The sequence below is a fragment of the Bactrocera oleae genome, chromosome 5, assembly GCF_042242935.1.
Source record: "Bactrocera oleae isolate idBacOlea1 chromosome 5, idBacOlea1, whole genome shotgun sequence".
Classification (NCBI taxonomy): domain Eukaryota; kingdom Metazoa; phylum Arthropoda; class Insecta; order Diptera; family Tephritidae; genus Bactrocera; species Bactrocera oleae.
This window is the reverse complement of record NC_091539.1, coordinates 9,834,600-9,861,606: the sequence shown is the minus strand read 5'-3', so window position 1 is coordinate 9,861,606 and position 27,007 is coordinate 9,834,600. Positions and strand designations below refer to the sequence as shown.

Below are 27,007 nucleotides of genomic sequence, written 5' to 3'. Positions count from 1 at the left end.
ACAGGTAGTCTGAGTTTCCTTTAATGGGTTTTAAATTTTTTCCTATACTTCATTTTCTCCAGAAGTGTCTAGGTACTTTTATATCAAATCAGAAACTTTATTGAGTTTAGACTTAATGAGCTCTGGCTCTACAAATCTACCTCAGAAGAACTTACAGCAAGTTCGAAGAGTAGTTCACGTGAAACACTTCTTCCACAAAAATCTGAGTTTACCGTTCAGGGTTTTTAATATTTTTTTATTCCCATTATCCCTGAAATGCTGTTATTTATTTATTCTAAGTAAGAAACTTCATTGTTCCATAACTTTTTGACTTAATGTCGATGTATTTGCTAGTCTTTCGTCTAGTCTATTTCGATTGCAATTTATCATTTTACTTGTCTTTATTATAGTTTTAAATGCACTTCATTACTGAAAGTCTATATGTTATTCCCTTGAGCAGAGTTTTCTCAACACGTTACCCATTCATCCATCATTTTTACGCCCTTTGTTATTTTGCCATTTACAGTCATTAAAAAGTTGGTAGTTTTCATTTCTCGTCGATTTTGTATTCCATTGTTCATCTGAACATACATATACGATTGTATATCCTGAGCTGGGAAGTATCCGGACAGGAAATCGAAAGATGCAATATGAGAGGCGAATAATTCTGCATTAAAATTGAAAAGTTCGGAAGCAAAGTGTACTTTTAAAGAAATAATTTCAACTAGACTTTCGGCGTTTCGAATAGCAGGACTGAGATGTTTTCGTAGAGATTAATCAAAGGTTCGAGCGCTTCACCTAAAACAATGGAATGCCTTAGTTTACCATAAGGTAAATTTGGTTCACAAAATATAGATTTTAAGGATAGATTTCTGGGAGTATCAACGTATATTTAATTGACAAATTCATTACCTTCGTCGAGATTAGATGCTTGAAATACTTAATTTGCAATCGTTAGTAGTTCAAAAAAAATAGATTGCCCCTAGTAACCTTCTTCTCTTATATGTCATAAATTACTTTTCTGAGATGCGTTTTCAATAGTTATAGCAAGATATAGGATTATATTTGACCTGGCCGAAAATTTTTAACCTATCGAACATTTGGAAATATTTTTGGAAACCACCTTAAGCTTAAATTCCGATTATACTCGCAGTGGATAGTAAAAAGCGCTCATTGATGGTAGTGTTCAATGTCCAATGTTTGCGGTTAAGTTATTTTTGTCACAAGGGCTCGTTAACAGTTTGGTAGATAACTTCTACCAAAGAAGAAGAAGAAGTGATGTACAATATACCATATTAAGTCCGTTGGTCGAAAGGGCTGTGAGTAGAGATGAGTAGACCTAAATAAATTTATGTCTGACTTTTGGGTCTCAGTGTTTTTATAGATAAGATACGTAGTTCAATTTTCGATGACAGTTCATTGACTTATTGAAGAATTTAGGGAAAGGGAGGTGCTCGAGGAAAAAGAGTCGTTCTGTAGAGCAAATTATTGTGAGATCCAGCAACAGAACCGACTTCGACGCCCAAAATTTCCTAGTGTATAACCTCGTGAAACATTACCTACGGGGGTTTCGATTTGCGAATTTACTGTCGATACGCGAAAGTCAACAAACTTTGGCTGATTATGATTAATCAAGCAGCTGATTTGAGAAGGAAAAGTTCTTCTCGCCTACATACACAGAGTCATACGCACGAGCAGCAAAGTTATAGTTTACAGCGAGATACAATGAAAGCTTCAGCGCGCTGGCAATTAAGAGTGCACCTGCTCCTCTCACAGCACGCCAACGCACTTTGCTCGCGTGAATGCTTCCATTTTGCTGCAACTATAAATAAAAAACTAATTTGCGCTGAGCGTTTGAGCGTCCAAGAGCGAGTAAGTGCAGTATACGCGCATTATATCCTTTGGATATTTCTATGCATACATGTGTGTGCGTAGTAGTTAAGCGCTTTAAATGGGTAAAATAATTTATAGAATTCGGTAATGCTGTTGTTCATAAGTCTAATTTTAGACGCGAAAATCCCATTTTGCTTTCATAAATATTTATTCCATTATTTTCAATAAAGCAAAGCTTTTGTTTTGACAAGGCAAAAATGTATATTAAAACTAACTTTTAGCTTTTATTTCGACATTAAGTTCGAAGTAAATGCGCACATTAAACAGCATATTTAATGGCGTTTGGGGAAAACGTGTACCTAACGGTTGAAAGGAAATATCTTAAAGCTTTAATAAAAGGAGTAAGGAGTTAAGCACTTAAAGCGACGCAACGAAATTTATTATTTATAATAAATAAATAATAAAGTGACTAAGACTCGAGGGGAAAAACATGGCAAAAGACAAAATTGTAAAATTAGAATCAAAGGCGGCTACATAGTAAATCAGCAAGCAGTGAAATCATAGAGAATTACGGATAACGACAATGTAATAAGTTTAGTAGACATGCTTCAAATATTTTCTGGGTATTTTTAAATTGTTCTCTTGCTACTCCCCACCACTGCTTTCTACATCAATTTACTATGCACCTAGCTTAAGGAATTTTGCTTGGAAACAGTTATTGAAGACTTTTGTTAAAGGTCACTTAAAGTTAACGAAGGCTTACAACACCATAAATATAGATAAGCTTAAGTCTTAAAATAACCTAAGTGAATTTTCCAAAACACAAGAGGTTTAAAAAAATGATTTTTCTCGCAAAATAAAAATATACATTCTCGAATAATTAAATATTTTTGTTTTCGAGGTACTGTTAACCCAACCAATATATGCCTTATATTAGTGCATTAATCTACAAAACTATCTAAAGGTTTTAAATAACTCTATATTATGTTAATATTATCTATATGAAATGTAAATATCTCTAAGAAACTGTGTTATGATGGAAATATGAGGTCATAAGTAAAGTCTTTTATTCTTCTCTTGAGCATATGAAGAGCTTTAAGGAGTTTCAAGGATGAAATTAGATGCTAGTTATTAGTTTCAACGCCTAGGATTAGTACAAGCTGACAGGAAGCCCTACCATACTGTCTGATTACAGTCTATGTGTCGGATAACTAATTTTGATCCAGAAAAATAGCGATTTTATAGTAACACTTTATAGACCCTAAAAACTCGCACTTGATATATTCATGCGAAAATTCTTTGGAATTTAAACGAGCGCATTTGAAAAAGCGAAGGAACAAATACAATTCGAAAGTTTCCTGGACAGCTACATTCTAGTCATATTTTAGAAAAAAGTGGCCCCCTATAATATAATAAAAAAAACACAAAATGTAAGCTAAATAAGAAAACCGTCCACCAAGTATTCTAAAGGAAAATTAAAAATTGTTTACAATACGTAAGGACCTACAAAAAGCCTTTTTGGAAGTATTTCAAAAGTATTTATTTTAAAAATATTTCGGGGCAGTGTTGCCACTTATCGAAAAATGTTAAACTGTGTAAATAAATGTGATGGGTATAAATTTAAGTTCATTGGATAGTATATGGCAACTGCCTCAGATTAAGAAATATTTTGGAACAGTGTTGCCACTTTTTTCAATATGTTAAACTGTAAAACAAAAAAGTAAAACTCAAGAACAAATTACGTTAAATAAAGAGTTCTGTATGAAAGGTAGAAAAATATTGTCGAAAGTTTTGGAATAAAGTTGCTATCCTCCGAAAAAAATAAAATTTTGAAATATATTAAAAATATATGTCAAACCTGTCGAGCTTGAGAAAGCTTTTTCAAAAAAATTACATAGAAAAACCTACAAACAGATTTGGCAGTCGGAGTCGGAGAAATAAAGTTGTGCAAATCATTACAAATTATGTTGGAATAAAGTTGCCACCTACCCCAAAAATTAAAAGTTAAAAATTTTTTTTTAAAATATATGTGTAACCTGTAGAGTTTAAGAGAGCTTTCTGCAAAAATAGGAAAGGTAATATTGTAATATATCAAAACTTTCCAACATAGTTGCCCTTTATCGAGAAAGGTAAACATTTTCAAAATATTACAAAATATCTGTCAAATAATAAGAGTTTAAAAAGCTATTCGGAAACAGCTGCTTTTATATCGGCTAAGTATATATATGTATACATGTAAAGTCAGAAACCCACTTTTTAAGGCAAACCTCATATATGGTATATTTGCATATGTATGTCTCTCTGTATTTTCCCAACAACCTATTAATGACTGTCCTTAAGTTAAATTTAGCCACTAAAATTTATTAATTTGTGCTCATTAAAATATTGCTAATGTCGAGTGGATTAGGCGAGTTAAGTCCAAAGCAAATGTTTTAGCAAGTAATTTGTAGAAATGTGTGCTGAAATTATAGTTAGTATGTGTATATTTAGAACTGTAAGCATAGATATACATATGCTGAGATATATATACTTATAAATGTATAATTACTTATGCGTAAATAAATGTATCACGAAAAATATCGTACCGTTGTTCACTTAACATTTTTTAATACATAATTATTTTCCTGTTTATTGAGATTACAAAAAAAAAAGTATTTAATTGGAGTAAACATATATTTTTAAATAACTGTTTACACTATTTGAATCATTTGAGTTTATTTTTGTGCAGCTTTTTTCAAATATTATCCGAAAGAAGCAAATATACATTTATGTTGTTCGTTATTTAAATCACGGCGAGTTTACCTACATATGCTAAATATATATTTTATAATTTATTTTTAAATTTTTTGCGATATACTCTACTTTCTGTCTTTCCGCAATAACGGCATAATTGCGTTTTTATGGTGCAACCATATTTTTTTATTTTACTAAAATGCCATGTAAATACGCATAGTTTTTGATTGGGTATTAATTAAATAATTCCATTATTTGAATGGCAATCATTAATTAAGCTGTTATTTAAAAACTGAAATTTAAAAAGATTGCTGTGCATTTCTTTATTAAATATAATTACACTATCATTTATTAAAGTTTTTAGAGAATTAAGCGCAGTACTTAAGTAATTCAGTAAAATTAAATTAGCCTTAGTTAATGCAAAGTTATTAGAAAAACGTGTTCAAATTTTCTAAACAAATAACATATTATGCTAATGTCAATTAGGGTACGTGACTTTGTTAAAACGATTAAATGAGCCTGAATGTAGACAACATTTGATTGTAATTGCGGTGGTTTAGGAAACAAAAAATATGTATATGACTAAATATAGTTTGGTATTTTATACAAAGAAAACAAAGAAAAAAGTTTCATAAAATAAAAGCAATATTTTTTCTCAATTATTTGTTGATGGTGGTGAATAGTTATTTCACTTTGTTTTATAACATTTAATGAACAATAAACTAAAGGCGCTAATACCAGTTGAGGTATGTGAATTCTCTTAAAAGAGCCTAGATGTAGGCAATGTTTCATTACAATTAATAAACTATGATTTTGAAACCTAAAAATATATTACTGACTAAATACCTCATGCCAATGAGTACAAAAACGAAGATATTGGGATAAGGGAGCGAAAAAACAACTAAATTTTTTGGTAATTTAGGAAACTAAATTTTTATGGATGGCGAGAAGGTTATCCATATATTTTACTAATAGAAATTAAGTATGTTAGATATATTCTAACCATAATATCAAGTTTTCAGCTTCCATTTAGTACTTCAGACATACTATTTCGCGAAAGCAGCTAAAACAGTATGGAAAGTTTTAGGATTATTCCAATTTTTGAACGTTTTTGGGATAAGAAGTAATGCGAGTTTAACTTTTGATATATTTTCCACTCATAGTATAAGTTTCCTAATTTGTCTTATGTAGTTTAGCTATGCGACTTCGCTAAAACGGTCGAAATGTAGGCAACGCTTTATGATTTTTACAATTTTTGCATGTTTTCTGGAAAATTAAGCTGGGTATAATTTTTAAACAAATTTTACAACAATTATAAACAAAAAGAAAATGGTTGTAATTTTGATTCTTTTGAATATCTCTAATTTTTACGTTTTTTAATCTTAGCTCATTATAATTTTTAAAGGTATGAAGTGGTCTAATTCTTATGTTATGCTTAAATAATTTTTTTGTCAGTCCGAAAGTTCCCAAGATAAAAATTTAATATGTGTAAATGAAATTTTTAATTTGTCTAAATTGCAAAAATATTTCTTTTTTTATATTTGACAGCAAGCTTAGCGCATACACAATGCCATTTGCTTACCGTGCTTCACAATCAAGCAGCCTTTAAGCCACCAAAGTTTTATATTCAGTACAAGTATAATGCTCTCCACACAAACTCATGCATAAATGCAAACAATTTTACAGCTGCTCCATTAATAATATTTTTTTATCAATATTATTTATTTCTGTTTAACTTAATGTCAACCAAGGTTAATCCACTTAGATGATGAGCTTTTATAAATAACTTTCTTATATATTGTGCTAGTCAGCGCAGCCAAAAAAGGCACAGCGCGAAATTGAGGTAAAGTTAAATGAAAAATTGAGACTTTTGCAGTCATATACAAGTTGTTTTTAACTGTAGGTATGTTTATATTTGTATTGTATATGCTAAATAAATCCACTGGCTCAGCTAAGCTTATTAAAATATATCATTTGGCTCAGTTATTGCAGTCATTTGTCTTTCCTCGCCGCTTACATATAAACACTTGCAAAGAAATTTATACAAATAATTATATGTATATGTATGTACAACACAATTTTCCCCAACTTGTATTGACAGCAACGTGCAGCCAGGCGGCAGGCCAACAAAAACACGCTTTCGTTTTTATATATACAGAGCATGAGCACTTTGTAAATATATTTATATACACAACGGTATATATACACATTGCTGTAAAAATATTTATCATACACAATTATGTTTGTATGTGTCTTGCTGTACATATTTAGTTTTAGCATTCGCTCTCATTTGCCACACTTTTGCACTCACATGTCATGCGGCTCTTTATCCTTTTCCCGCTCATGTTGCGTATCCGCCAGCGCGACTGTCGTTTCGTTGTCGATTTTCTTATCCTTCAGCTTGGTGTTGCCACTGCCGATATTCGTGCTATGGCCTTGCGCATTGTTGTTGTGACTGCTGACGATTTCTGTGCTGCCGCCACTGCTGGCCTTGTTCTCAGTCATGCTGCTAGATGCTTAAGTTGTTTGTTTCTTGTTGTTGTTTGTGTATGCAAGGTGTTGTCTTTGATTTTTATGCACCGTTTTTTGTCTAATTACGTTTTATAGACACTGGCCGCACTTGCACAAATTAGCTTCATTTAATTAGTTGCGCTGTTGTGTTTATATAATCACTTCAATAATTCGCAATCGCTCTTCGAACTGACATTCCGTGTGTTTGTTGCGTCCTATAGTTGTTGTAGATTTATGGTTGGTACACCCACTCACACACTTTTTGTACCTTTTATGCCTTTACTGCTGTTAGTAATTTATTATGTGTATTCCACTGGTTTGCCTGTGCGTATGAGCGACACGCTTCTGTGAATTTTAATAGTTTTCGGAAATTTTCTAATTTGTCATTTTTATCGATGAGCCCCTCGAAAATTATTAACTGGTTTTAACAAAGAATCGATAATCTAATACTTTAATGAATTTTACTCAATTTTTATTTGTTTAAATTTTTTTTTTAATTCCAAAATTTAATTTTTTAAAATAATTTTTCTTTATTCTCTCATTCTGCGAAATAAATTAAAAATATATATGTCTATATTTTTTTTTATTTTAGTTAAATATATTTTGTAAAACATAAAGGTATTTTAGAAATTTAAAAATATTTTAACAATTTCAAATTTTGTATTCCTTAATAAATATTTTAATTTAATTTATATATTGAATTTTGTACTCTTAATTTATTACGGCAATTTCATCTTTGACAAATAAAAGTTAAATTAATTTTATTATTATTGTAATTTTTTTTTATATTTATAAATTTTTTTTGTATGTACGCGATTTGTCAATGTTTTAAAATTGAAGCTGCCTTAAGGTATGCTAAAGATCCTGCAAAAAAAATTTATGACATTTTATAATTAAAATATTATTATTATTATTTAATAACATTTTATAATATATTTATATTTTTATATTAATATTTTACTTTTTTTTAATACTATTTATTGCTTAGAATTTCATAACGTGTTTTATTCAATTCTTTTCGACGAAAAACTTATACACAATTTCAAAAATATGTTTTAAATAAAATTAAAACTAAAAATATTATGTAATAAAATTAAATAAATTTAAAAAAAGTAAATACATAAAATTGAAAAATTAACAATTTAAATTAAAAGTAAAATAAATAATACATTTTACGGTTTGGTTTTGAAGATATACTATTTAACTCACTTACTAAATTTTCCCTTGAAATAAAAAAATATATTCAATTAATTAGAGTAAAACTAAATTAAATTATTCCTAAACTTAAAAAAAATAAAATATGCTCAAATAAAAGAACATTATATTGAAATAAAATTACATTTAAATTAATATTAAAATATAAAACTAAAATTAACATTAAAGTTAAAATTAATATTAAAATTAAAATCATAATTAAATCAAAACCAAAAAAAAATCAAGATTAAAATTAAAATTGAAAATTAAAACAAATCAAAATTAAATTACAATTAAAATTAAAATAAAATTTAAAATAAAAACTCAAAAAATATATTCATTATAATTGTGCAAAGAATCCCTTTCAGTGCTTTCACATCGGTGTAACCTCTCACTCCCACCTCGAGCTACTCTCTCACACACTTTCTCAATTACAAATTGATTTTGGCCTGTGCAAAAGGTCACACCTTTCGCATTTATTTGCTCGTTCCGTCGCTTTTAACCGGTTCACCGCAGGCATTAGCACTGTCTGTGCGCCACGCCAAGGTCACGGTGATAAAAGGCCATTAAAAGTGTTTGCTTTTAATTAATCTTCTCTGAGTTCAACGGAGTGCATTTTATTATATTTTATACTTTAGACAACAATTTTTTAATAAGGGACAACATGGGACGGTGTAGTTAAATTTAAAAAGGTTTACGTCGAATGGCTTAAAAAGATCTTTAAATTTACTTATTATTATACTTACTTCTGAATCTTTGCATATTACCAACTCTAGTTAAAATTTTCGTTCAATTGTGAATATCTTTACTTATATTAACATTTCTTTTTTAAAACTCCTCCGCTGTGCCATTAAAATGTAAAAATAATTGATTTAGTATTAAGGAGTCTCAAAATATTTGAAAGCACTGAATATATTTTCATTACTTTTTTTATGTTGAAAGCTTGTAGCAAGAAAAATTATGATAAAATAGTAACTGACCCACCCTAGTGTAATATATTTTATAATATACTTAAACTATATGCCTTTTATATATAATAATATATATAATTGAGCGAGTTGCGCTCACCAGGTTCTCTGGGGGTAAGAACCTTCAGACACTTTGATGAACTTAAAGCTTTTCGTTTTGTATTTTCTGTTAAAAAGTTCGAAAAGTTTTAAGATTTATCATTTTTATTTATTTTTTTATATTTGTCTTCCTTTCATTTTCTACTATTTGCTTTTAATACTTTTTCAGTTGTTTTACAAATTAGTTTGCAACTTTTCTACGCAATTTTGCTATCACAAATTGCTATTTATTATTTAATACAGCTAACCACGACTTTGTTATTGTTACTATTGTTTTCGTTTTTCTATTTTTGTCTTTCTTGTTATTATGTTACAATTTTGTCATTTCCTGCTCTGTGGTGGGTTAACTTTGTACAAGGCAGAGAGTATCCTTATTGGTTATATGTGTGGGTATATAGGTGTATATGTATGTTTTCGTATGTATGTACATTCCACACAGCGGTGAAGTATTCGATTATTTAAATTTACTTTTAGCCACGCGTTGGTGTGTAATTGAGTAACGGGTATATGTATACATATATATATAACGATCTGAATCACACACTCACATATGTATGCCCTCTACTATACGCACTTTTAAATGACCGACGGTACTGCGAGTGACCGTCATTGAAGTTGTATTGTTCTGTATATATATTTATAAGTTTATATGTGCTTTCGGTGATCATAATTGCTTTAAAAGTCGCTTAAAGGGGTTAACAATGTTGTAAATAACTCGCCACTTCAGACATACTCACATACATATATGTTTTAATTGGTTGTTGTTGTATACTATTTATGTGGAATATTTTCAATACGTATGTACTCGCTTAGTGGAAAATTGATCGTTAACGTAATTTGTTTAAGGTTGCAAGCACATAACGCTCATACATTGGTTAATAGTAGTGTGAACGAAAAAAATTCGAATAGAGGGAAACAACTTTGATAAGAAAAAAAGAAAATTTATTAATTTTGGTTGCACCAAAGCTACATATATACATACATATATATACCATACATTCACAAACAAAAAAGTTTTCCATACGATGACTTGATTTTGATCGACCAGTTTGTATGATAGCTTTATGCTATAGTGATTCGATCTTAAAGCTTTGCGCGGAGTTGATAGCGTTGCCTTGTATAATAATATATGCCAAATTTCGTCAAGATATCTCGCCAATTAAAACAAATTTCCATACAAGGACTAGTTTTGGATATGTCAGTTTGTATGACAGCTATATGCTATAATAGTCGGATCAGAACAACTGATTTGGATATTGTACTATTGTCTGGGACAATAATCTGTGCTAAATTTCGTAAAGATAACTTGTCAAATAAAAATTTTTCTATATAATGACTTTATTAGAATCGGTCAGTTTATATGCCAGCTATACGCTTTAGTTGTCTGATATCGGCGGTTCGGACAAATATCGATCCATATCTCAAAAACTGAGGAGCTAGCTATTATTTCTTGAAACCTTTTCTAAGCTTTTAAATAGCTTTCGAAAAATGGTGCAGCTGAGATCTTCTCTCTAAACAAAAGGTGTTTGATAACTTCAGTTTCAGTTCTATACGAGCATGGCAGATGAATTTTTAGTATTTTCAGCATGTCCTATAAACGTTGAATATTAGATTATGGACGTAAAATCTTTTAAGGTTTATTATTGTAAAATAAGGTGTAAGTCTAAATAAAATCCCTTATGTAGAAGATTTAAAATGTTTTCAACATACTAAGACTAAATAACATTGGACTTTGGGAGCTATTTTGCCATCTACATACAATTTCAATATTGATTTTTCGCTACAAATGGAGTTACTAACATATTTAGAGAGACGTCTAACGCCTCAAAAGTTTTTAGGAGAAATATTTTAAAGATAAAAAAATGTACGCGTAAGTTTGAAATTGCCAACTGGAGAGCAACAGCAGATGGAATAAACATTTTTCTCTGAGCATGATTTAAACCTACGATGGATTGTACAATGGGCTTAGAAAAAACCTTGGTATTTATTGAAGCTTCACTTAAGTCCACTATATCATTTCAAACAACACCCCCCGCCAAAACGTCTACTCTGCTTCTAAAACCGTTAGGTATCGATATATATCGATATAATCGACAAAACTTTCAATGTAACTATTTTGTTAACAGTTCGAGAGAGACTACTTTAATCAGATATTCCTACAAGTGCTCTCAGCATAAATGCCACAAATCATCATACATTTTTGCAAGTACTCCCACTTTCATCGCACACTGTTAATAAATGCGTTTGCATGCATAGGCCTATGTGTTACATTGTAAGCACCGGAGAGTACTTAATTTCGAGATAATTACATGAAAATAACGAGTGTTCCTGCTCAACGGCCACTTGCACGCGCGCATTTAATAATAACCTCTTACAACAACACTTAGAAAATGAAATTTTAATTGACCTACAGGGCTGTGAATGGGTCTATTTATAGGATCACTTGCATACATACATAAGTAGTGGGAGAAGAAATGAAATGAATTAATTTTCGAATTTTTTTGAAAGGTGAATTAAGCCTCGATACCTTTTCTTTGAAAAGAGACATGCAAAAATCTAGAGCTTGCCCTCTGAAAATATTGTCAGTTAAAGAAATGCTACTTTTAAAATTATTTCTACAGTATACAACATTAAAAACATTCGAAGATTAGCTGAGTTTGAGCAGAAGATTCTCATAGATGATTTTACTACAATAGAAGACCTCATTATTGGCCAAAAAAATTTTCTAAGAATCGATCGAGTCCCTCAAAGCGAAGTTTATAGATTTCGAATACAGAAGTCAGAGTCCTACTTAATGTTTGGGCAGAGATTAAATGTCGAAACCTGACCGAAGGTTGGCCGTCTTTTTTCATGTTCACTTGTCTTTATTAGGTGAAATAGATCCACCTGGCTTGGTGTATTAGTTGTCTTACTCAGAAGAAGTAATAAAGGATCTCTAGGGTTGTGAACTCAGACTTAATCTTTAGAAAATCATCAGTCCGGATTCGACCTACGAGTTCATATATTCCCCTGGCAGACGACAATATTTTCTTATGAGAAACAGGCAGCTCTTCAGCCCCTATTAAGATTTGATCGATTTAAACTCAATAGTATATCTTATAATCATTCCCTTGCTAAGCAGCTTAGAGTAGCTAAATGAAAGGCGAAACTGAAGTTCTGTTCATACTAACGACTGTTTAGCGGCAAGATGAAAGCCTGATTCCATTGTCAGTAAGTTTTTTTAATACGGCCATTCTCTGGCTCATCCCACCTCAATTAGTATATCACAACATACAAGTGCCTTTAGATGTGACCCGATTTGGGAAATAAAAAACGTGTACATAACTCGAAATGTCCCACAAATTCTGAACCATATCTTTTAATTTCGGTAAATGGATAATATAGGGAGCCATGCCATGTTAGACATACACAAAAGTTGACCTGTAACTTAACAGGCTTAAGATTTTGACACGTCTGGTATACGTACCTTCAACGCTATATGTACTAGGTAGGTATTGAGTCCACAATGTTAGATTCGGAACAGCTACACTCTAATAAAACGGAGAGATTTTTCGAATATACTTGCATCTAAGAATTTAGATCCACTTAAGAAAAAGTCCGCTAAATACCGGTTCCATACAGCACAGGCTATTTGCTATGAGATAAGTGATCGGAATTTTAATATACTTTGATTCTTGGGAGTGACTGAATACTGGATTAATTGCCTCTTTGCTTCTGTTATCCTCCCTTTGTCAACATTTGGACTTTTTACGAAGCTATACCGTTACAAATTCAAAACGAATTGACAAAAGCTACTAAGTAGAAGGGTGGTTAGGTCCTGGAGGCAAAGCAAACTGCGTATATGGCTGATTCAATCACCTGGAATGTAAACGAGTTGCAATTCATTTGAAACAACATTGTCTAGACTATTTTGCCCGTCTTCAAGGTTACATTAATTATTAAAAATACTAAAAAACAGCGCTGCAAATGAAATGTGTAATCAAAAGCGAGCGAAAATGATGATTTGTGCTTGAGAGAAACACGAAAGAAGGTAAAAACCTAAAAGACCAAATTTCTTCAATGTCTATAAATACTTTCGAGCCTTTTTCTATGTAAAACAATAAAAGCAAAAACACGTAGCAACAATAAAAAAACTGTTAATATCAGAAGTAAAAAGTATAACAGAAACCAAAGGCACCACACTTCAGTGGAAAAAGTGAGCGTAAACAATTCTAGCAGCATGTTATAATAAAAACAATAGCACGGATACTCGTAAAAAACACGAACTGGTAACAAAACAAGCAACAACAGAAACTAAAGCAACAAAAGTGTAGTTGTCGTCACTACAACGCATAGGTACGCGCATAAAATACATAACTTTTCACTTTCGCCTAGTTGGCATCATTCTACCACCCGCTGCCGACTCTTACAGCATGCACCGTTAGGCGAAGGCGTTTTGCCTTATTTATTGCCACACTGTAGCAATATTGCTGTTATTTATTGTATATTTTGGCTTTTATTGCCGCTTCGGTTTGTATTTAGTTATTCCATATTATAATTTTCTTCCTTCCTTTCTTCCTGCACGTCTGCGTGTATTTATAGCTTGGGCATAATAGCTTGCATAATATACGCATTTGGTGCCATCATAAAGTTATACAGAGGTTTGGATATTATATTTCGTGTCGCATTTAATTTAAAGATATTAAATTAAAACTGAATGGACTGATGAAGTTTAAGGTAAATGAACAGAGCATACGTTTCTTAGCTTTACAGAACTCAATTTAACTAGACTTAACTTTATCTTAACTTAACGGAACTTCACCTTACTCAATATAACCTAATAAAGCTATTGCAATAATTCTTAGGTAAATTCACACAATTAGTTTAACTAACCTGAACTTAATTTAGCTTGGCGTAACCTAACTTAACGTAACTTAACTTAACAGAACTTAGCATAACAAAATATAACCAAATATATTATTGAAGTTGTTCTTAGTTAAGTCCTATATAACTTAACGAAACTGAAAGGATTGAATTAATTTTAGTTAAACCAAATGTATTAATTTAAATTAATTTAAATCGTACATAAATGAAAATGAAACAAGTAAGGAAAGGCTAAGTTCGGATGTAACCGACCATTTTATACTCTCGCAAAGTCAAATGGTATACTCGTTTGAGATTTCTTTGTGGATTGACTGATATTTTCGGTGGAAGGTCAACTATAGGCACTGGGGTCCACATATTTAGTACTTAGGGGTTTGAACAGTTTTGGTTCGATTTAGACAATTTTTGGCCGCAAGGTGGCACACTTTAATTGCATTATTCACGCAAAGTTTTACCCCGATATAATCATTGTTACCTGATTTGCATAGTGGAAAGTGAAAGAATCAGATGGAATTGAAAATGGTGTTACATGGGAAGTAAGCGTGGTTGTAGTCCGATTTCGCCCATTTTCGCACTATGACATAGAAACATGAAAAGAACGTTACGCACCGAATTTGGTTGAAATCGGTTGAGCAGATCTCAAGATATGGGTTTTCACCTAAAAGTGGGCTGTGCTACGCCCACTGACTAATTTTGAACGCGGTTCCTATAAAGTCATCTTATACCATCTCAGAGATAAAATTTAATGTCTCTGGCGTGTTTAGTGCTGGATTTATCTCGCTTTTAGTAGTTTTAAACAGTACCGTTATATGAAGTGTGGGCGGAGTTGCCACCCGATTTCAACTATTTTCACACCGTCAATAGAAGTGCTAAAAAAATTTGCTTCTAGAGAATTTTCTTATTATAGCGTTAGCGGTTTAGGAGATATGCACATTAAACCTATTAGAGGCGGGACCACGCCCACTTTTAAAAAAAAAGTTTTAACTGCAGATGCCCCTCCTTAATGTGATCCTGTGTACCAAATAACAGTCTTGTATCTTATTGCGGAGCTTAGTTATGGCAAGTTATTTGTTTTTGATTAATGGCGTTTTGTGGGCGTGGCAGTGGTCCGATTACGCCCATCTGCAATACCAACCGTCTCACGGTACCATGAAACATGTCTACCAAGTTTCATAAAGATATCTCAATTTTTACTCAAGTTAGAGCTTGCACGGACGGACGGACGGACAGACGGACGGACGGACAGACGGACGGACGGACAGACAGTCACCCGGATTTCAACTCGTCTCTTCATCCTGATCATTTATATATATATAACCCTATATCTAACTCGATTAATTTTAGGTGATACAAACAACCGTTAGGTGAACAAAACTATTATACTCTGTAGCAACAGGTTGCGAGAGTATAAAAAGCAAGTAGCTAAATGCATGAAATATATTTCACTTTACCTAACTTTAATCAACTTAACCTAGTTGGACTTGACTTAACCTTCCTTAACGTAGCCTAACTAAACTGAACAGAATTTACTTAGTTTAAGTTAAGTTGAATTCAAAACTTAACGTAACTTAATATACTTAAATAAAACAGAAAGTACTGAACTTATTTTAGTTAAACCAAAAAACAAAAAAAATTTTGTTTTTAAATTGGAATTAACTTAACTTTACATACATAAATGAAAATGGACAGAATAATTAAGTAATTGAATTCTGAATATATATTTAATTTTAGCTAACTTTGCGCAACTTTACTTAGCTTTACTTCACTTAACCTTCCTTAACGTAGCTTAAATAAATTGAAGGGAATTTAATTAATTTAAGCTAAGTTAAACCAAAACAAACGAAAATTAACTGTATATCTAACGTAATAATACTTAAATAAAAAAAAATAGTTAAATTCATGAAATATATTTAGCTTAACTTAACACAAATAAACGTAACTTAACGAAAACGAAGGGACAAGAAATTAAATCAACACAATTCATTTAATTTAGTTTGACTTGAGTTTAATTAAGTTAACTTAATCAGACTTAGCTTAGCTTATCTTAACTTAACATACCTAAGACTCACAGAAGATTCTAAAAAAATTTATTTAATTTAATTTATCTTAACTTAGCTTAACTTGACATGATTTGACTAAACTAAATTTAAAATACCTTGACCTAACTTAGCTTAGGCTACCTAAACTAAACCAAACAGATTTAGTTTAAGTGAACTTACCTTCAAGTAACTTAGCCTTAATTAACTTAACTTGGTTTGACTTAACTTAATATACTTAAATGAAAATGTAATGACTGAATAAGTAGTTGAATGTGTGAAATTTATTTAATTAAACTTAATTTAACTTAACTTAACTTCATATACCTAAAAGAAGCTGAAAAGATTAAAGAAGTATCTAGTTTAATTGAAATGCAATATATTTAATTTATCTTAACTTAACATAGCTTAACTTAACCGACTTATATATAATTTAACGAAATTTTCTTTATCGTAACTTTACTGAACTCAACTTACTGGGTTTACTAAACTTAACTTAAAATAACTTAACTTAATTGAATTTAACCTAAAATACCTTAATAAACCTAAACGAAACTAAAATGAATGTAGAAGAAGTTAAATTCGTGAAATGTATTTAATTCAACTTAATTTACCCTATATTAACTTAACAAAACTTGACTTAACTTAAAGTTACTAAACTGAACTGAAACTTCACTAAACTTAACTTAACGTAACTGAACTTAATTTAACTTAGACTTTGATTCGATATTCAATCAACGTCTTTGATCTAGTCTGCATCGGTGTGCCCTTCTGCTCAAGCACCCACATCACTAGTGTTGTCTTATCTAAATAAAACTTCAGCATCGGACACAGCAAATACTTTTAAATTGCGTGAAAAAAACAAATATCCACTCCTTTTCTACTTGTTATTTTTGTCATCTCGCTTACTTATCTTCCTCATGCTTGTCCATTATATTTTTTTAAATTGTCTGACAATTTATAAAACGTATTGCGTGTTATTATTATATAGAAAAATGTGCTCGTGTATGTGTTTGTACACTCGCTTCACTTAATCGCATCCTGTGTATCGTGTCCTTCCTGTGACCGGATAATCTACACAAACAATCCCTGAGCTTTGCTTTGGAGGCCTTCACGTGTACGGTTATGTATGTATGTAACAACATTTACCGTTAGTCTGACAACGTCTCATTGTGTTGGTGAAATATAAATTAAGCTGTTGCTGTTCACCATAAACTCTATTGTTGCTGTTGTTGCAGGCGCTCATACAAAGGAGTGATTCACACCTGTCTACTACGCCTTTACGCCCACAATCTGCATATGCCGTGTCATTCTGAGACAACACTTGGCAAATTGTTGGACTCAACATTGATAAAGTCGAAATATTTTTGGTATTTTTGTTATGCTATTTATTGTTTTTGTTTTTCTTGTTGCTGCTTTGCTTACGAGCTGTTGATATGCTCTGAGTTATTATTGTTGTGGCAATATGCATGCTTAGTTGTTGTTTTTTTTGTATTTGTTGTTATTGTGTATTTGTGAATTTGAAAATTCTCTAGGAATTTTTATTTATTTTTTTCTGCACTTAGTTTTATTGCAAAAATATTTGCTTGTCATTAATATACTCCTCAGACGATATATTGTAGTTTCATACGCAAACGAAAGAGGTTTATAGCCGGCAAAAAAATAATAATAATTGAAATAACCAAATAAATCAATGAGCTAAGCATTGAAATTCAAAGCAGTTGAAATCACAATGAGGTTTCAATATAAAATTTGTATAATTGCTGAAATTCAATTAAATGCGGAATTTATTATTGAAATGTATTATTTATAATTGAAATTTATCAATAGAAGGCTGCCAACTCTTATAGTATAATATAACAAAAATTTTTAAATTTTTTTCAAATTAAATCGATAAATTTTACAAAGAAAGCAAGTTTCGATTTAGAATTTGATACACATAACCGTATGTATGTAGCATAAAATTGGAAAATTCGTTTAAAAAAAATGTTTCTTATTTGGCAACGCTACATGTTGAAATTCGCGATATTCTGCATTACGCTTCGAAAAGTATGCAATTACAATAACACGTCGTCAATAAACGGCTGCAGCAATGTTGTGAAATTAATGAATGTTGCGCGTAAAAGCTGGAAGGTAAAATTATATTTGTAAACAGTATAGCACTTGGCATCTGTTTGGCGCAAAACTTGTTGGATTAACCAGCACCACAGCTCCATCAAGGAGATTCAAGCTCTTTTTAGTCTTTTTCGTTAACATATTTTTAGTTTCTAGACTCAAAGAATAAAAATAAATCGCTCTCATTTTCAGATTCTTCTTTCCTGTCAATCATTTTAAATTTCTATTTTCCTATATTTTTCTTCACCGCTTTCTTATTTCATGTTTATTTTTCACTTTATTCTTATCTGTATTATTATCTTTATATGTATGTATCGTTATCTTTGTCATGTTGATTTTCATCATTATCTTTACCTTTAACTTTAACTTTATCTCTTTCTTTAACTTACAGTTATATTTATATTTATCTTTATATTTTTATTTTCCTTTACCTTTACCTTCATCTTTATCTTTATCTTTACCAACATCTTTATACTTATAATGAAGAAATTATTATTTGATTTATGATGAATTGTTATCTGAACATCTTCTAAAGAGCCATCACCAAAACTGGACAATGTTTGTATAGCCGGCTACCTTTAGATGCAGTCCTGTATCTCAGTACCATTAGATGAATAATATTATCCCGCTGGGCGTAATCGGGCCACAAAACGATCATATACAACAAATTTAAATTCCTTATGATTCTTTTACTTTACAGTATATAAATCGTCTCACTCTCACAAATAGTCGAAATCGGAGTATACCTTTTCAAGTCCCTAAATACTGAATATATACCTAACATATAGATTGAACTTGTGTTTGAATTTATAGCGTATATATCGGTCAATAAGCTAGGGTCTTAGAAAAATTTAGTTACCGTATAATATTGCATATATATGCTACAGTTTCATTTTGAAAATAAATGAAGTTGGTTCATGAGTCACCCCAAATTCCATATATTATATATAATAGTTTTCATTATTCCAGCAGACCTTATGCCGAATATGCTGATTAGTATGCCAGTTATCTACATAAAATTGCTTGACCATATTTTTTCTAGTACAGTTGAGTAATAGCAAAAGGTCATTAATTCAGTACAGATCTTCCCTTAGTTCCAATATATCCATTATAGTGATTTTCGTTTATTTCGGACAAGCAAAATGTAGTATACAGGGTACATTAATTTGGAAACGATATTTGAAACACCCTAATGGAAACGTCGAAGACTCTATAAAGTACATATACAAATGACCAGTGTGACGAACTGAGTCTAATTAGCCATATCCGTCTGTCTGTCTTCACAAAATTTGGCATAAATTATTGTCCAAAGCGTTAGTAAAGTTTTCGAAGAAATTGTTCTGATCTGAACACTATAACATATAGCTCCCACACAAACTAACCGATCGAACTAAAGTCTTTGTGTTAAAAACTTTTTTATTTCACAAGATATCTTCACGAAATTTGGCATAAGTTACAAATTAAGACAGAGCTACAATATCCGAACAAACTGTTCAATAGAACAATTATAGCATACAGCTGCCATACAAATTAACCGATCAAACTCTATTTCTTATATGGAAATATTTTTAATTTACCAAGTTATTTATGCGTTTGATTTGAAATTGGAACAGATTACTATTCGAGACATCGTTATAGCATATAGCTGTTACACAAACTGAACGATCGAACTCAAGTCATTGTGTGGAAAGCTTTGTTATTTGGCAAGGTATCTTCACTTATACTCACTCATTTAGATCTGCCAACTATAACATAAAGCTGTCATACAAAATAAGCGATCGGAATCAAGTGTTTGCATGGAAAACTTTTGATTTTACTTGTTATTTTTACAAAATTTGTCATAACTTATTAATCAAGTTTTATCACGCTATAATTTCCAAATATATTGTTCCGATGGAAACACTAGAGCTTATAGCTGCCATACAAACTGACCGATCAAAATCGAGATAAATAATATCTTATACCCATCTATGCAAAAATCTGCAACTGTGGAGGATATTATAGCTTCGGTGCCACCGAAGTGAAAGTTAATGTTAATATTTTGGTTTATTAATTTATTAATTTTATTGACAATTTTGCTGTTATTATTTATCTTTAGAACTATTTTTATTTTCCGTTATTTATTTAATTTTGTTTCTTATGTTATTTAATATTTTTTATTATTTTTATTATTATGGTTATTATATAAGAATTCTATTTATTTGATTTATTTACTTCCACAATTTTGTTATTGTTTTTATATATTTTGTTAAATCATTATTTACTTATTTGCTGTTTTTTTACTAAACTTTTTTATTCGATTTAATATTTTTCATCAATTTTTGGGATATTTATTATACTATATTTTATTAATATTAAAATTTTTGTTAATATTTAAAACATTGTACTAACATTTTTGGAATTTATTTTTTATTTTAATTTTCTTTTATGTATTAGTATTATTTTTCCCTGTTGCTCTCGAACTCATTAACAAAATTGCAGCATGACCAACAAATTTTTGGTATATAAACAAAAATATATGTACATATATATATATACACAACAAAATATACATAGCAAATTAATTAGAACTATGAATCGACACAGTTATTATAAACAATGTTTACAAAAAACAAAAATAAAACTGTCTACTTGTAAAATAAATTAACGCTCAGCCGCACTTGTCGCCAACAAAGTTTACGCTTTATTTTAACATATCGCCTATCGATGGGAGCTGACAATTCGCTTTTATTTACCTTTCGCAATGAATCAAGCCAGCTGCCAATCACAAATAGTCATCAGCACATACATATATGCGCCTTTTTTTGGCTACCGAAAATAATTCTACGCACCCATTCACGCTACATTGATGTCATATACTTGTTTGTATGTATATATGTGTGTTAATCATGCACACATACGAACCGTTAACAGCAGCATTACATTGTACGCGCTATCTAAGCTACGATAAGACCGTTAATTACCAGAATAATTGGTATAACGCACAGCTGACAGCTATGTACGTATGTATGTACACGCATAAAAAGCCGAAAAAAAATCCAAAAAAAAACACGAAATTGGTTGAGAGTTCGACACGCTGGAAGGCAGCCACCGGAAAGAGGATTGCTTTTTTTCTGTTTGCTGCTTGAGAACAATTTCACTGCAGCATTTTTACATCAACAACAATTGGAGGTCAAGCGTTTGGCAGCAGCGCACACTCACTCCTATTTGTTTATTAATTTTTGAAAGCTTTCTTCGGTTTCGCGCACATAATCACTTACACATTTCTGCCTTGAACGAAATTCTCATACACAATTTTATTTTCATTAATTTTATTTATTTTCTCTATTTGCTCAATTATTCAGAAAACCACAAGCGTTCAGCGCGTAAACCTCGTTTTACGTTGTGGAACCGTTACCGGCGCGAGTTTTACAGCAACTGAGTCCGGCCAATAGGCGATGTTGTTATTTATGGCATGGCCGACTGTTAAGTTAACATTTCGCTGTTACGAAGTAAGATGCGCAACAGCGTTGGGTGAATGGCGATGTTTTTATGCGACTCGGTGGTGGTCAAGCGGCGGAAGCCGCAGCGGGCTGGAGAGCCGTTAAATCCATGCAACAGTTTGCTAAGAGCATACTGCTGGCGAATTAAAGAGTTCGGCTGCTTAGTGGAGGATGTGGTCTTAACAGACGGCAAGTCGGAAAGACTTGAAACTGATTAACCTATAAATATATGGTATTCAAACTTCGATATATTGCTCAATACAACCAGATTTATTGAAAATCATATATAACCTTAAAGCTTGAAATATTTCCAAACAGAGTTACCCTCAATTAAGTAAACTTACTCTGAGTAATTACAAGCTAACTCTAAAAACTGCTGAGGTTACGTAGGAATCTTTTTCATTTTAAAAACCTCTGAATTTGAATCCGACTCGAAAGCTTCAAAGCATAATTTTAATTTGACTAGATTCGAAGGTTGGCTCGATAACTCATTATATATTCTAACATAAATTATGAACTCCAACATTCTGATGAAATCGTGTTGTTACAAATACAATAGAAACCGAATATCGGATACATATTTTATTCTCTTGTATGAATTCTTCATCATACGTCTGAACTAGTGTCGATAAGTATACAAAAGAATCCGGGTGTACATCTCCATCTCGAATCCACATCTCAATCTCTAATATGAGTTAAGTCTTTCACCAATCGTCTGCAATTGCTCGTATACCTACGAACACAATTTAGGTCAAATATTGTTTATAGATCTCATACACAATATAAATCAAGTCGTTTCTCATACGTCTGGAGTAGCTTCGACACAAGCGGATTGGAGTTTCATTAATTAGATCGGGTAAAAAGATCATGAAGTTCTCGGTTCTTAGCAAAGTAAAAAAGTAGCTTTCTCGGTCCATGCTTGCAGTTGCTAAAGACTGCCCTAAGTCGAAAATTCAAGAGTAGACTTTTCAATATCTAGAATGATTTCTAAGAATCTTTGCCTTAACCTCTGAGCTTTTGCCAAGCCGAATGTATGGAGCCCAAAACTCGATATAAAATAATGGAACTTAACCACATTTTTGTGTTACAAGAACACACTACAAATCTTATCAAAGAGTACCTTTTCAGAGATTTGGGCAGTATACTCAACTGATTCTTTTAGTCAGTCAACCTGATAAAGGGATTGCCTACTTCCTGACACATCAGAGTCTAATAATACTTCAAAGTAGATACTGCATATCCCAAACAATCTATTCAATTCCTTAATCATAAATAGAGCGGTTATTTTCCACCATTCTTCCTTAATAGCCAAGCCAAATAACATCTCACTGTTAACGAAAAATGTTATCAAAACAGCGCAACATAGAAACTATAAAGAACATCGCCTGCGTCAGAGATGGAGCCCCAGTAAATGTAAACACTGTTAACAGTTTGCAGACCATCTGTTATAGCACAAAGGCCACCTGTTAAACTTGGAATGTTACACACAAATTTTGAAGAGCAGCAAATGCTTTGCAGGTTTTTGAGATGGAAAAGTTGGAAGCATAATGGTGTATATACATGTACGTATATACATATATGTAAGTATGTAAAGTGTGCTTGAGGATTATCGCACATGTACGCATAGCAGTGCGGCTGTAAATAGCTGAAATTGGTAATCAGAAATAAAAGTAGATAAGTGGAAATATGTAGACTTTGCATAGAAAAAAAAGTTAAATAATATTTTTTTAAAGTTAGTCAGCGTTACATTTAAAGTTTTTTTCAACTAAAAATTTTTTAAACAAATATTTGCCTTTATTTCTAGTTTGGAAAATGAAAAAACCGGAAAAATATTGTTTTGTGGTTAACGAAAATAATATTTTAATGGCTTTCAGTGTTCAAAATTATTTAAAGTTTCAAAACAAAAATTTATAGTTTTTTTGAGACATTTTTTAAATTTTGTTGAGATTTTAAAAATGTATATTTTGATAGATTTTATCTTAAATATTAATTCATTTTGAAAATATATTGATAGTAATTATTTAAGTTAATATGTCTTAATGCTCATAAATGTTTTAAAGTTTTTCAAAAATATAAATAAAAAAACAAATTTTTTGGTGCTTTAAAATTTAAATTTTAATCTAAAAAAAATACGCAATTATTGTTTTACTTTTGAAAATATTGATATAATTGACCTAAACAAATGTTAGTTTCAAAAAAAATTTAAAATATTTTTCATGAATAATGCTTTTAAACCCTCTTAATTATAGCATTTAAAAAACTATAAGCATACATTTAAACCTTTTGCTGATTGCAAAATATTAAACTTTGTGAATACTTTTACAGAAATTTTATTAATTTTCTTAAATTATTTGAGACTATCCTAAATAATCCTTTGTAAAGCTGCTTAGTATTTTAAAATATTTGAAAAAATAAAAAAAACTCTTTTTGAGTTTTATAGCGTTTTAAAAATTTTAAACCAAAATGTTATAATAATTTTGTGATTTTAAGATTTTAGTTTTTTATAGAAAATATTTTTCACTTTCACAAAAACAATTTACAAACCCAATTACTAATAATATGTTTAGCGCTAATTTTTATTGAAAATTTTCGAAACAAAAATTTATTTTTTTTTTCTATAATTTGAAAAAATATATTAATATTATTTGTTATTTTAAAATTTTCTATATTTGCGAACTTTTTTTTATAAAACTTTGCTTCACTTGCACAACAAATTAACAGTATTTATCATTAATAATATTTTAAAAGCATTTAAAATTTTAAACCAAAAATGTATAAACATTTTCGGATTGTATATATTTGTGTAAAAAAAGTTACTATATTAAAACTCGACTTTCGAAAAAATTTAAAATACTTATGGATGACGCCTGTATAAGATATAAGGCTATTTCAGCTGATAAGCAACGATATACAGCGTTGTGTCACAAAATAGAAACGGCCTAGATTTAAATAAGTAACTAAGCGTTTATTTCGCTTTTTAGATAGACAAAACTTCGCTAAGGCACTGTCAATTTTTATAACAAGAACGGCATTTATTAAGCTAAGCTAAGCTAAGCGGACTTTTTCGCATAAGAACTACTCTTCAATAATATTTTTACAAACGAAAACCGACTGTCCTAAAAAACTCTTGTATTTTTTTAATATCGAGCTCATAACCCAAACTAAGTACAAGTCCTTGTAAAAAAGAAATAATTTCGGTACTTTTTTTTTAAATGTTATAATATATGTTAAGGATCCTGAAACCTAATTTCTGTTGAAAAACTATTTTTTTACAAACCTTTCTTCACGTGAGATCGAACCCATAAACTAATACAATTGTGGAACCCGTAATTTAACTCGATGGTTAAGAAGTTAATGTATTTTTCGCTGAAATCCTAATATCTCCAGCAGTAATTGTCTCACTGGATATTTCGACAAGGTTAGTTTTGCTTGGTGTACATTATTTCAATCTAGGGACTCTTTCCAGCTAATTATCATACTACTGATATTGATTCACATCTTGTTTTAAGCCTTTTACCCTCGATATGACATATGCAATCACGAAACTCATAAGAGGTGGACGACGTCTAATATGCAATTACTAGGGTCTTGGGAACTCAGAATACTAAGGCCGTGAACGTTGTCGAATATCCAATTATGAATAACTTGTGAATTTGAAACACAAAAGCGTGAGGATTTCTAATATCCGATGAATATTCGTGAATCTTGGAGTATCCAAAAGAGTGAGCTATGCGTATCAGAACCATAATAATTCAGCCAAAAAACTTTGTGGACACACTGGTAAAGAATTTAGTCCGATTGGATGCAGTCTCTACAGTCCTGAAAGGTTTCAACGTGGCTCCAGCGGGTGAAAGCTACAGAAACACTAAGACCAAGTCTAAGAGGAGAAAAGCTGGGCTTAATTTGAAATTTCAAATTATGAAATGAGGACGATTGGAGCGTTATGTTGTACTTGACCAGGGTCCCTTTTCGAAGATTTTTGCTCTCCAACACTTGCTGTGATTTTTGAGGTCAATATTTAATAGAATTCGATCTAATTATATATATTGAGCTTCAACGATATTACATTATCGAAACTGCAAAGATGCATATTATTCAAAGACTCTCAAACCTTTTGGAACATAAACCAAAGCGTCGTTCACAGGTATTTAATCTCTGGTTCTAGGATCAACTAATTAAAAATTATAAGAAAATCGTCTGTTTTTGTTGAATTATTGAACTTCAATTACATTTGGAAAAAAATATGACTCATGCAAAGATGATTTAGTAAACTACTTAATAGCAAGTAGTGAAAAAAGATCATGTTCCGCGGGTCTACCATGAAGTTCCGCTTACCTTGCACTAATAACATAACTTTTTAGAAAAATAGTCAGATAGAGACGCTAATCTCTGCGATAAATAACGCGAAATACGACTGTTAGGCTACAAATTGGGTGCCTGTATTGGTTATCTGTGACATTTGTACCAGATCCATTTGACTGTGATAGGCTTAACGACCTTTTGGCTGACTATTGCGAGAAGGTAGCACAGCCGCAGCTTTTCTTAAAATTTAAACGAGTGTTACTGCGAATAATCTGTTAAGCAAAAACCTCTACTGATCTTGTTTTCAATTCAATCAGCTACGATTTTATTATTTTTCCAAACAGATACAGGAGAAAAGGGAGTTTCTCATCGGCCGTGCCTGCAGGTGAGAAAATATTAATAAAAGACACACTATTGTTAACGGCAAACTTTGATTAAAACCGTAATAAAATAATTAGAGATTATGTGTCGGTGTGCATGACTCGATTAGCAGTGTCATGTGACATAAGTATGTTATGTATAGGGGTGTGTATGCACAAACATGTAGCGTCAGTGGCTTGTCCTTTGCGTAGGAGTCGCCTGCTCAAAAAGTTGCTGACAAAGTGTTTACTTAAGTGGCGCAAAAGTTGATTCCGTATATATGATGAAGATAACTTAGAGACAACATATTCAGCCGTATGGACTTATAAAAGAAATATGTTTAGTTCAGCTCAGTGTTAATTAAAACGATAATGGATACAAATTAACAGCAAAACAGTTTGTATTAACCAAGCTTGTAATATTAGTAAGTTGGACGGCAGTGGCTCTAATTAATTTGCAATATGGGCAGAATAATATTTGATGGCCGAAGAAAGATAACAGAAATAAATATAATTTAAATATGAATATGAGT

The 27,007-nt window shown here is 31.1% G+C and overlaps 2 protein-coding genes across 2 annotated transcripts in view; one reads left to right on the top strand and one right to left on the bottom strand.

The window, feature by feature from the left end:
* The window catches only part of LOC106625174 (uncharacterized), a 106,640-nt gene extending 99,068 nt beyond the window's left edge, over window positions 1–7,572 (bottom strand). Inside the window, 1 exon segment of the mRNA XM_070109953.1 lies at window positions 6,857–7,572. Within this exon segment, the coding sequence (XP_069966054.1) occupies window positions 6,857–7,050 (194 nt within the window). The 5' untranslated portion in view covers window positions 7,051–7,572.
* Window positions 5,159–27,007, top strand: part of PIG-K (Phosphatidylinositol glycan anchor biosynthesis class K) — a 50,133-nt gene continuing 28,284 nt past the window's right edge. Inside the window, exon 1 of the mRNA XM_070109955.1 lies at window positions 5,159–5,166. Coding sequence (XP_069966056.1) covers window position 5,166 — 1 coding nt within the window. The 5' untranslated portion in view covers window positions 5,159–5,165. The remainder of the gene's footprint in view (window positions 5,167–27,007) is intronic.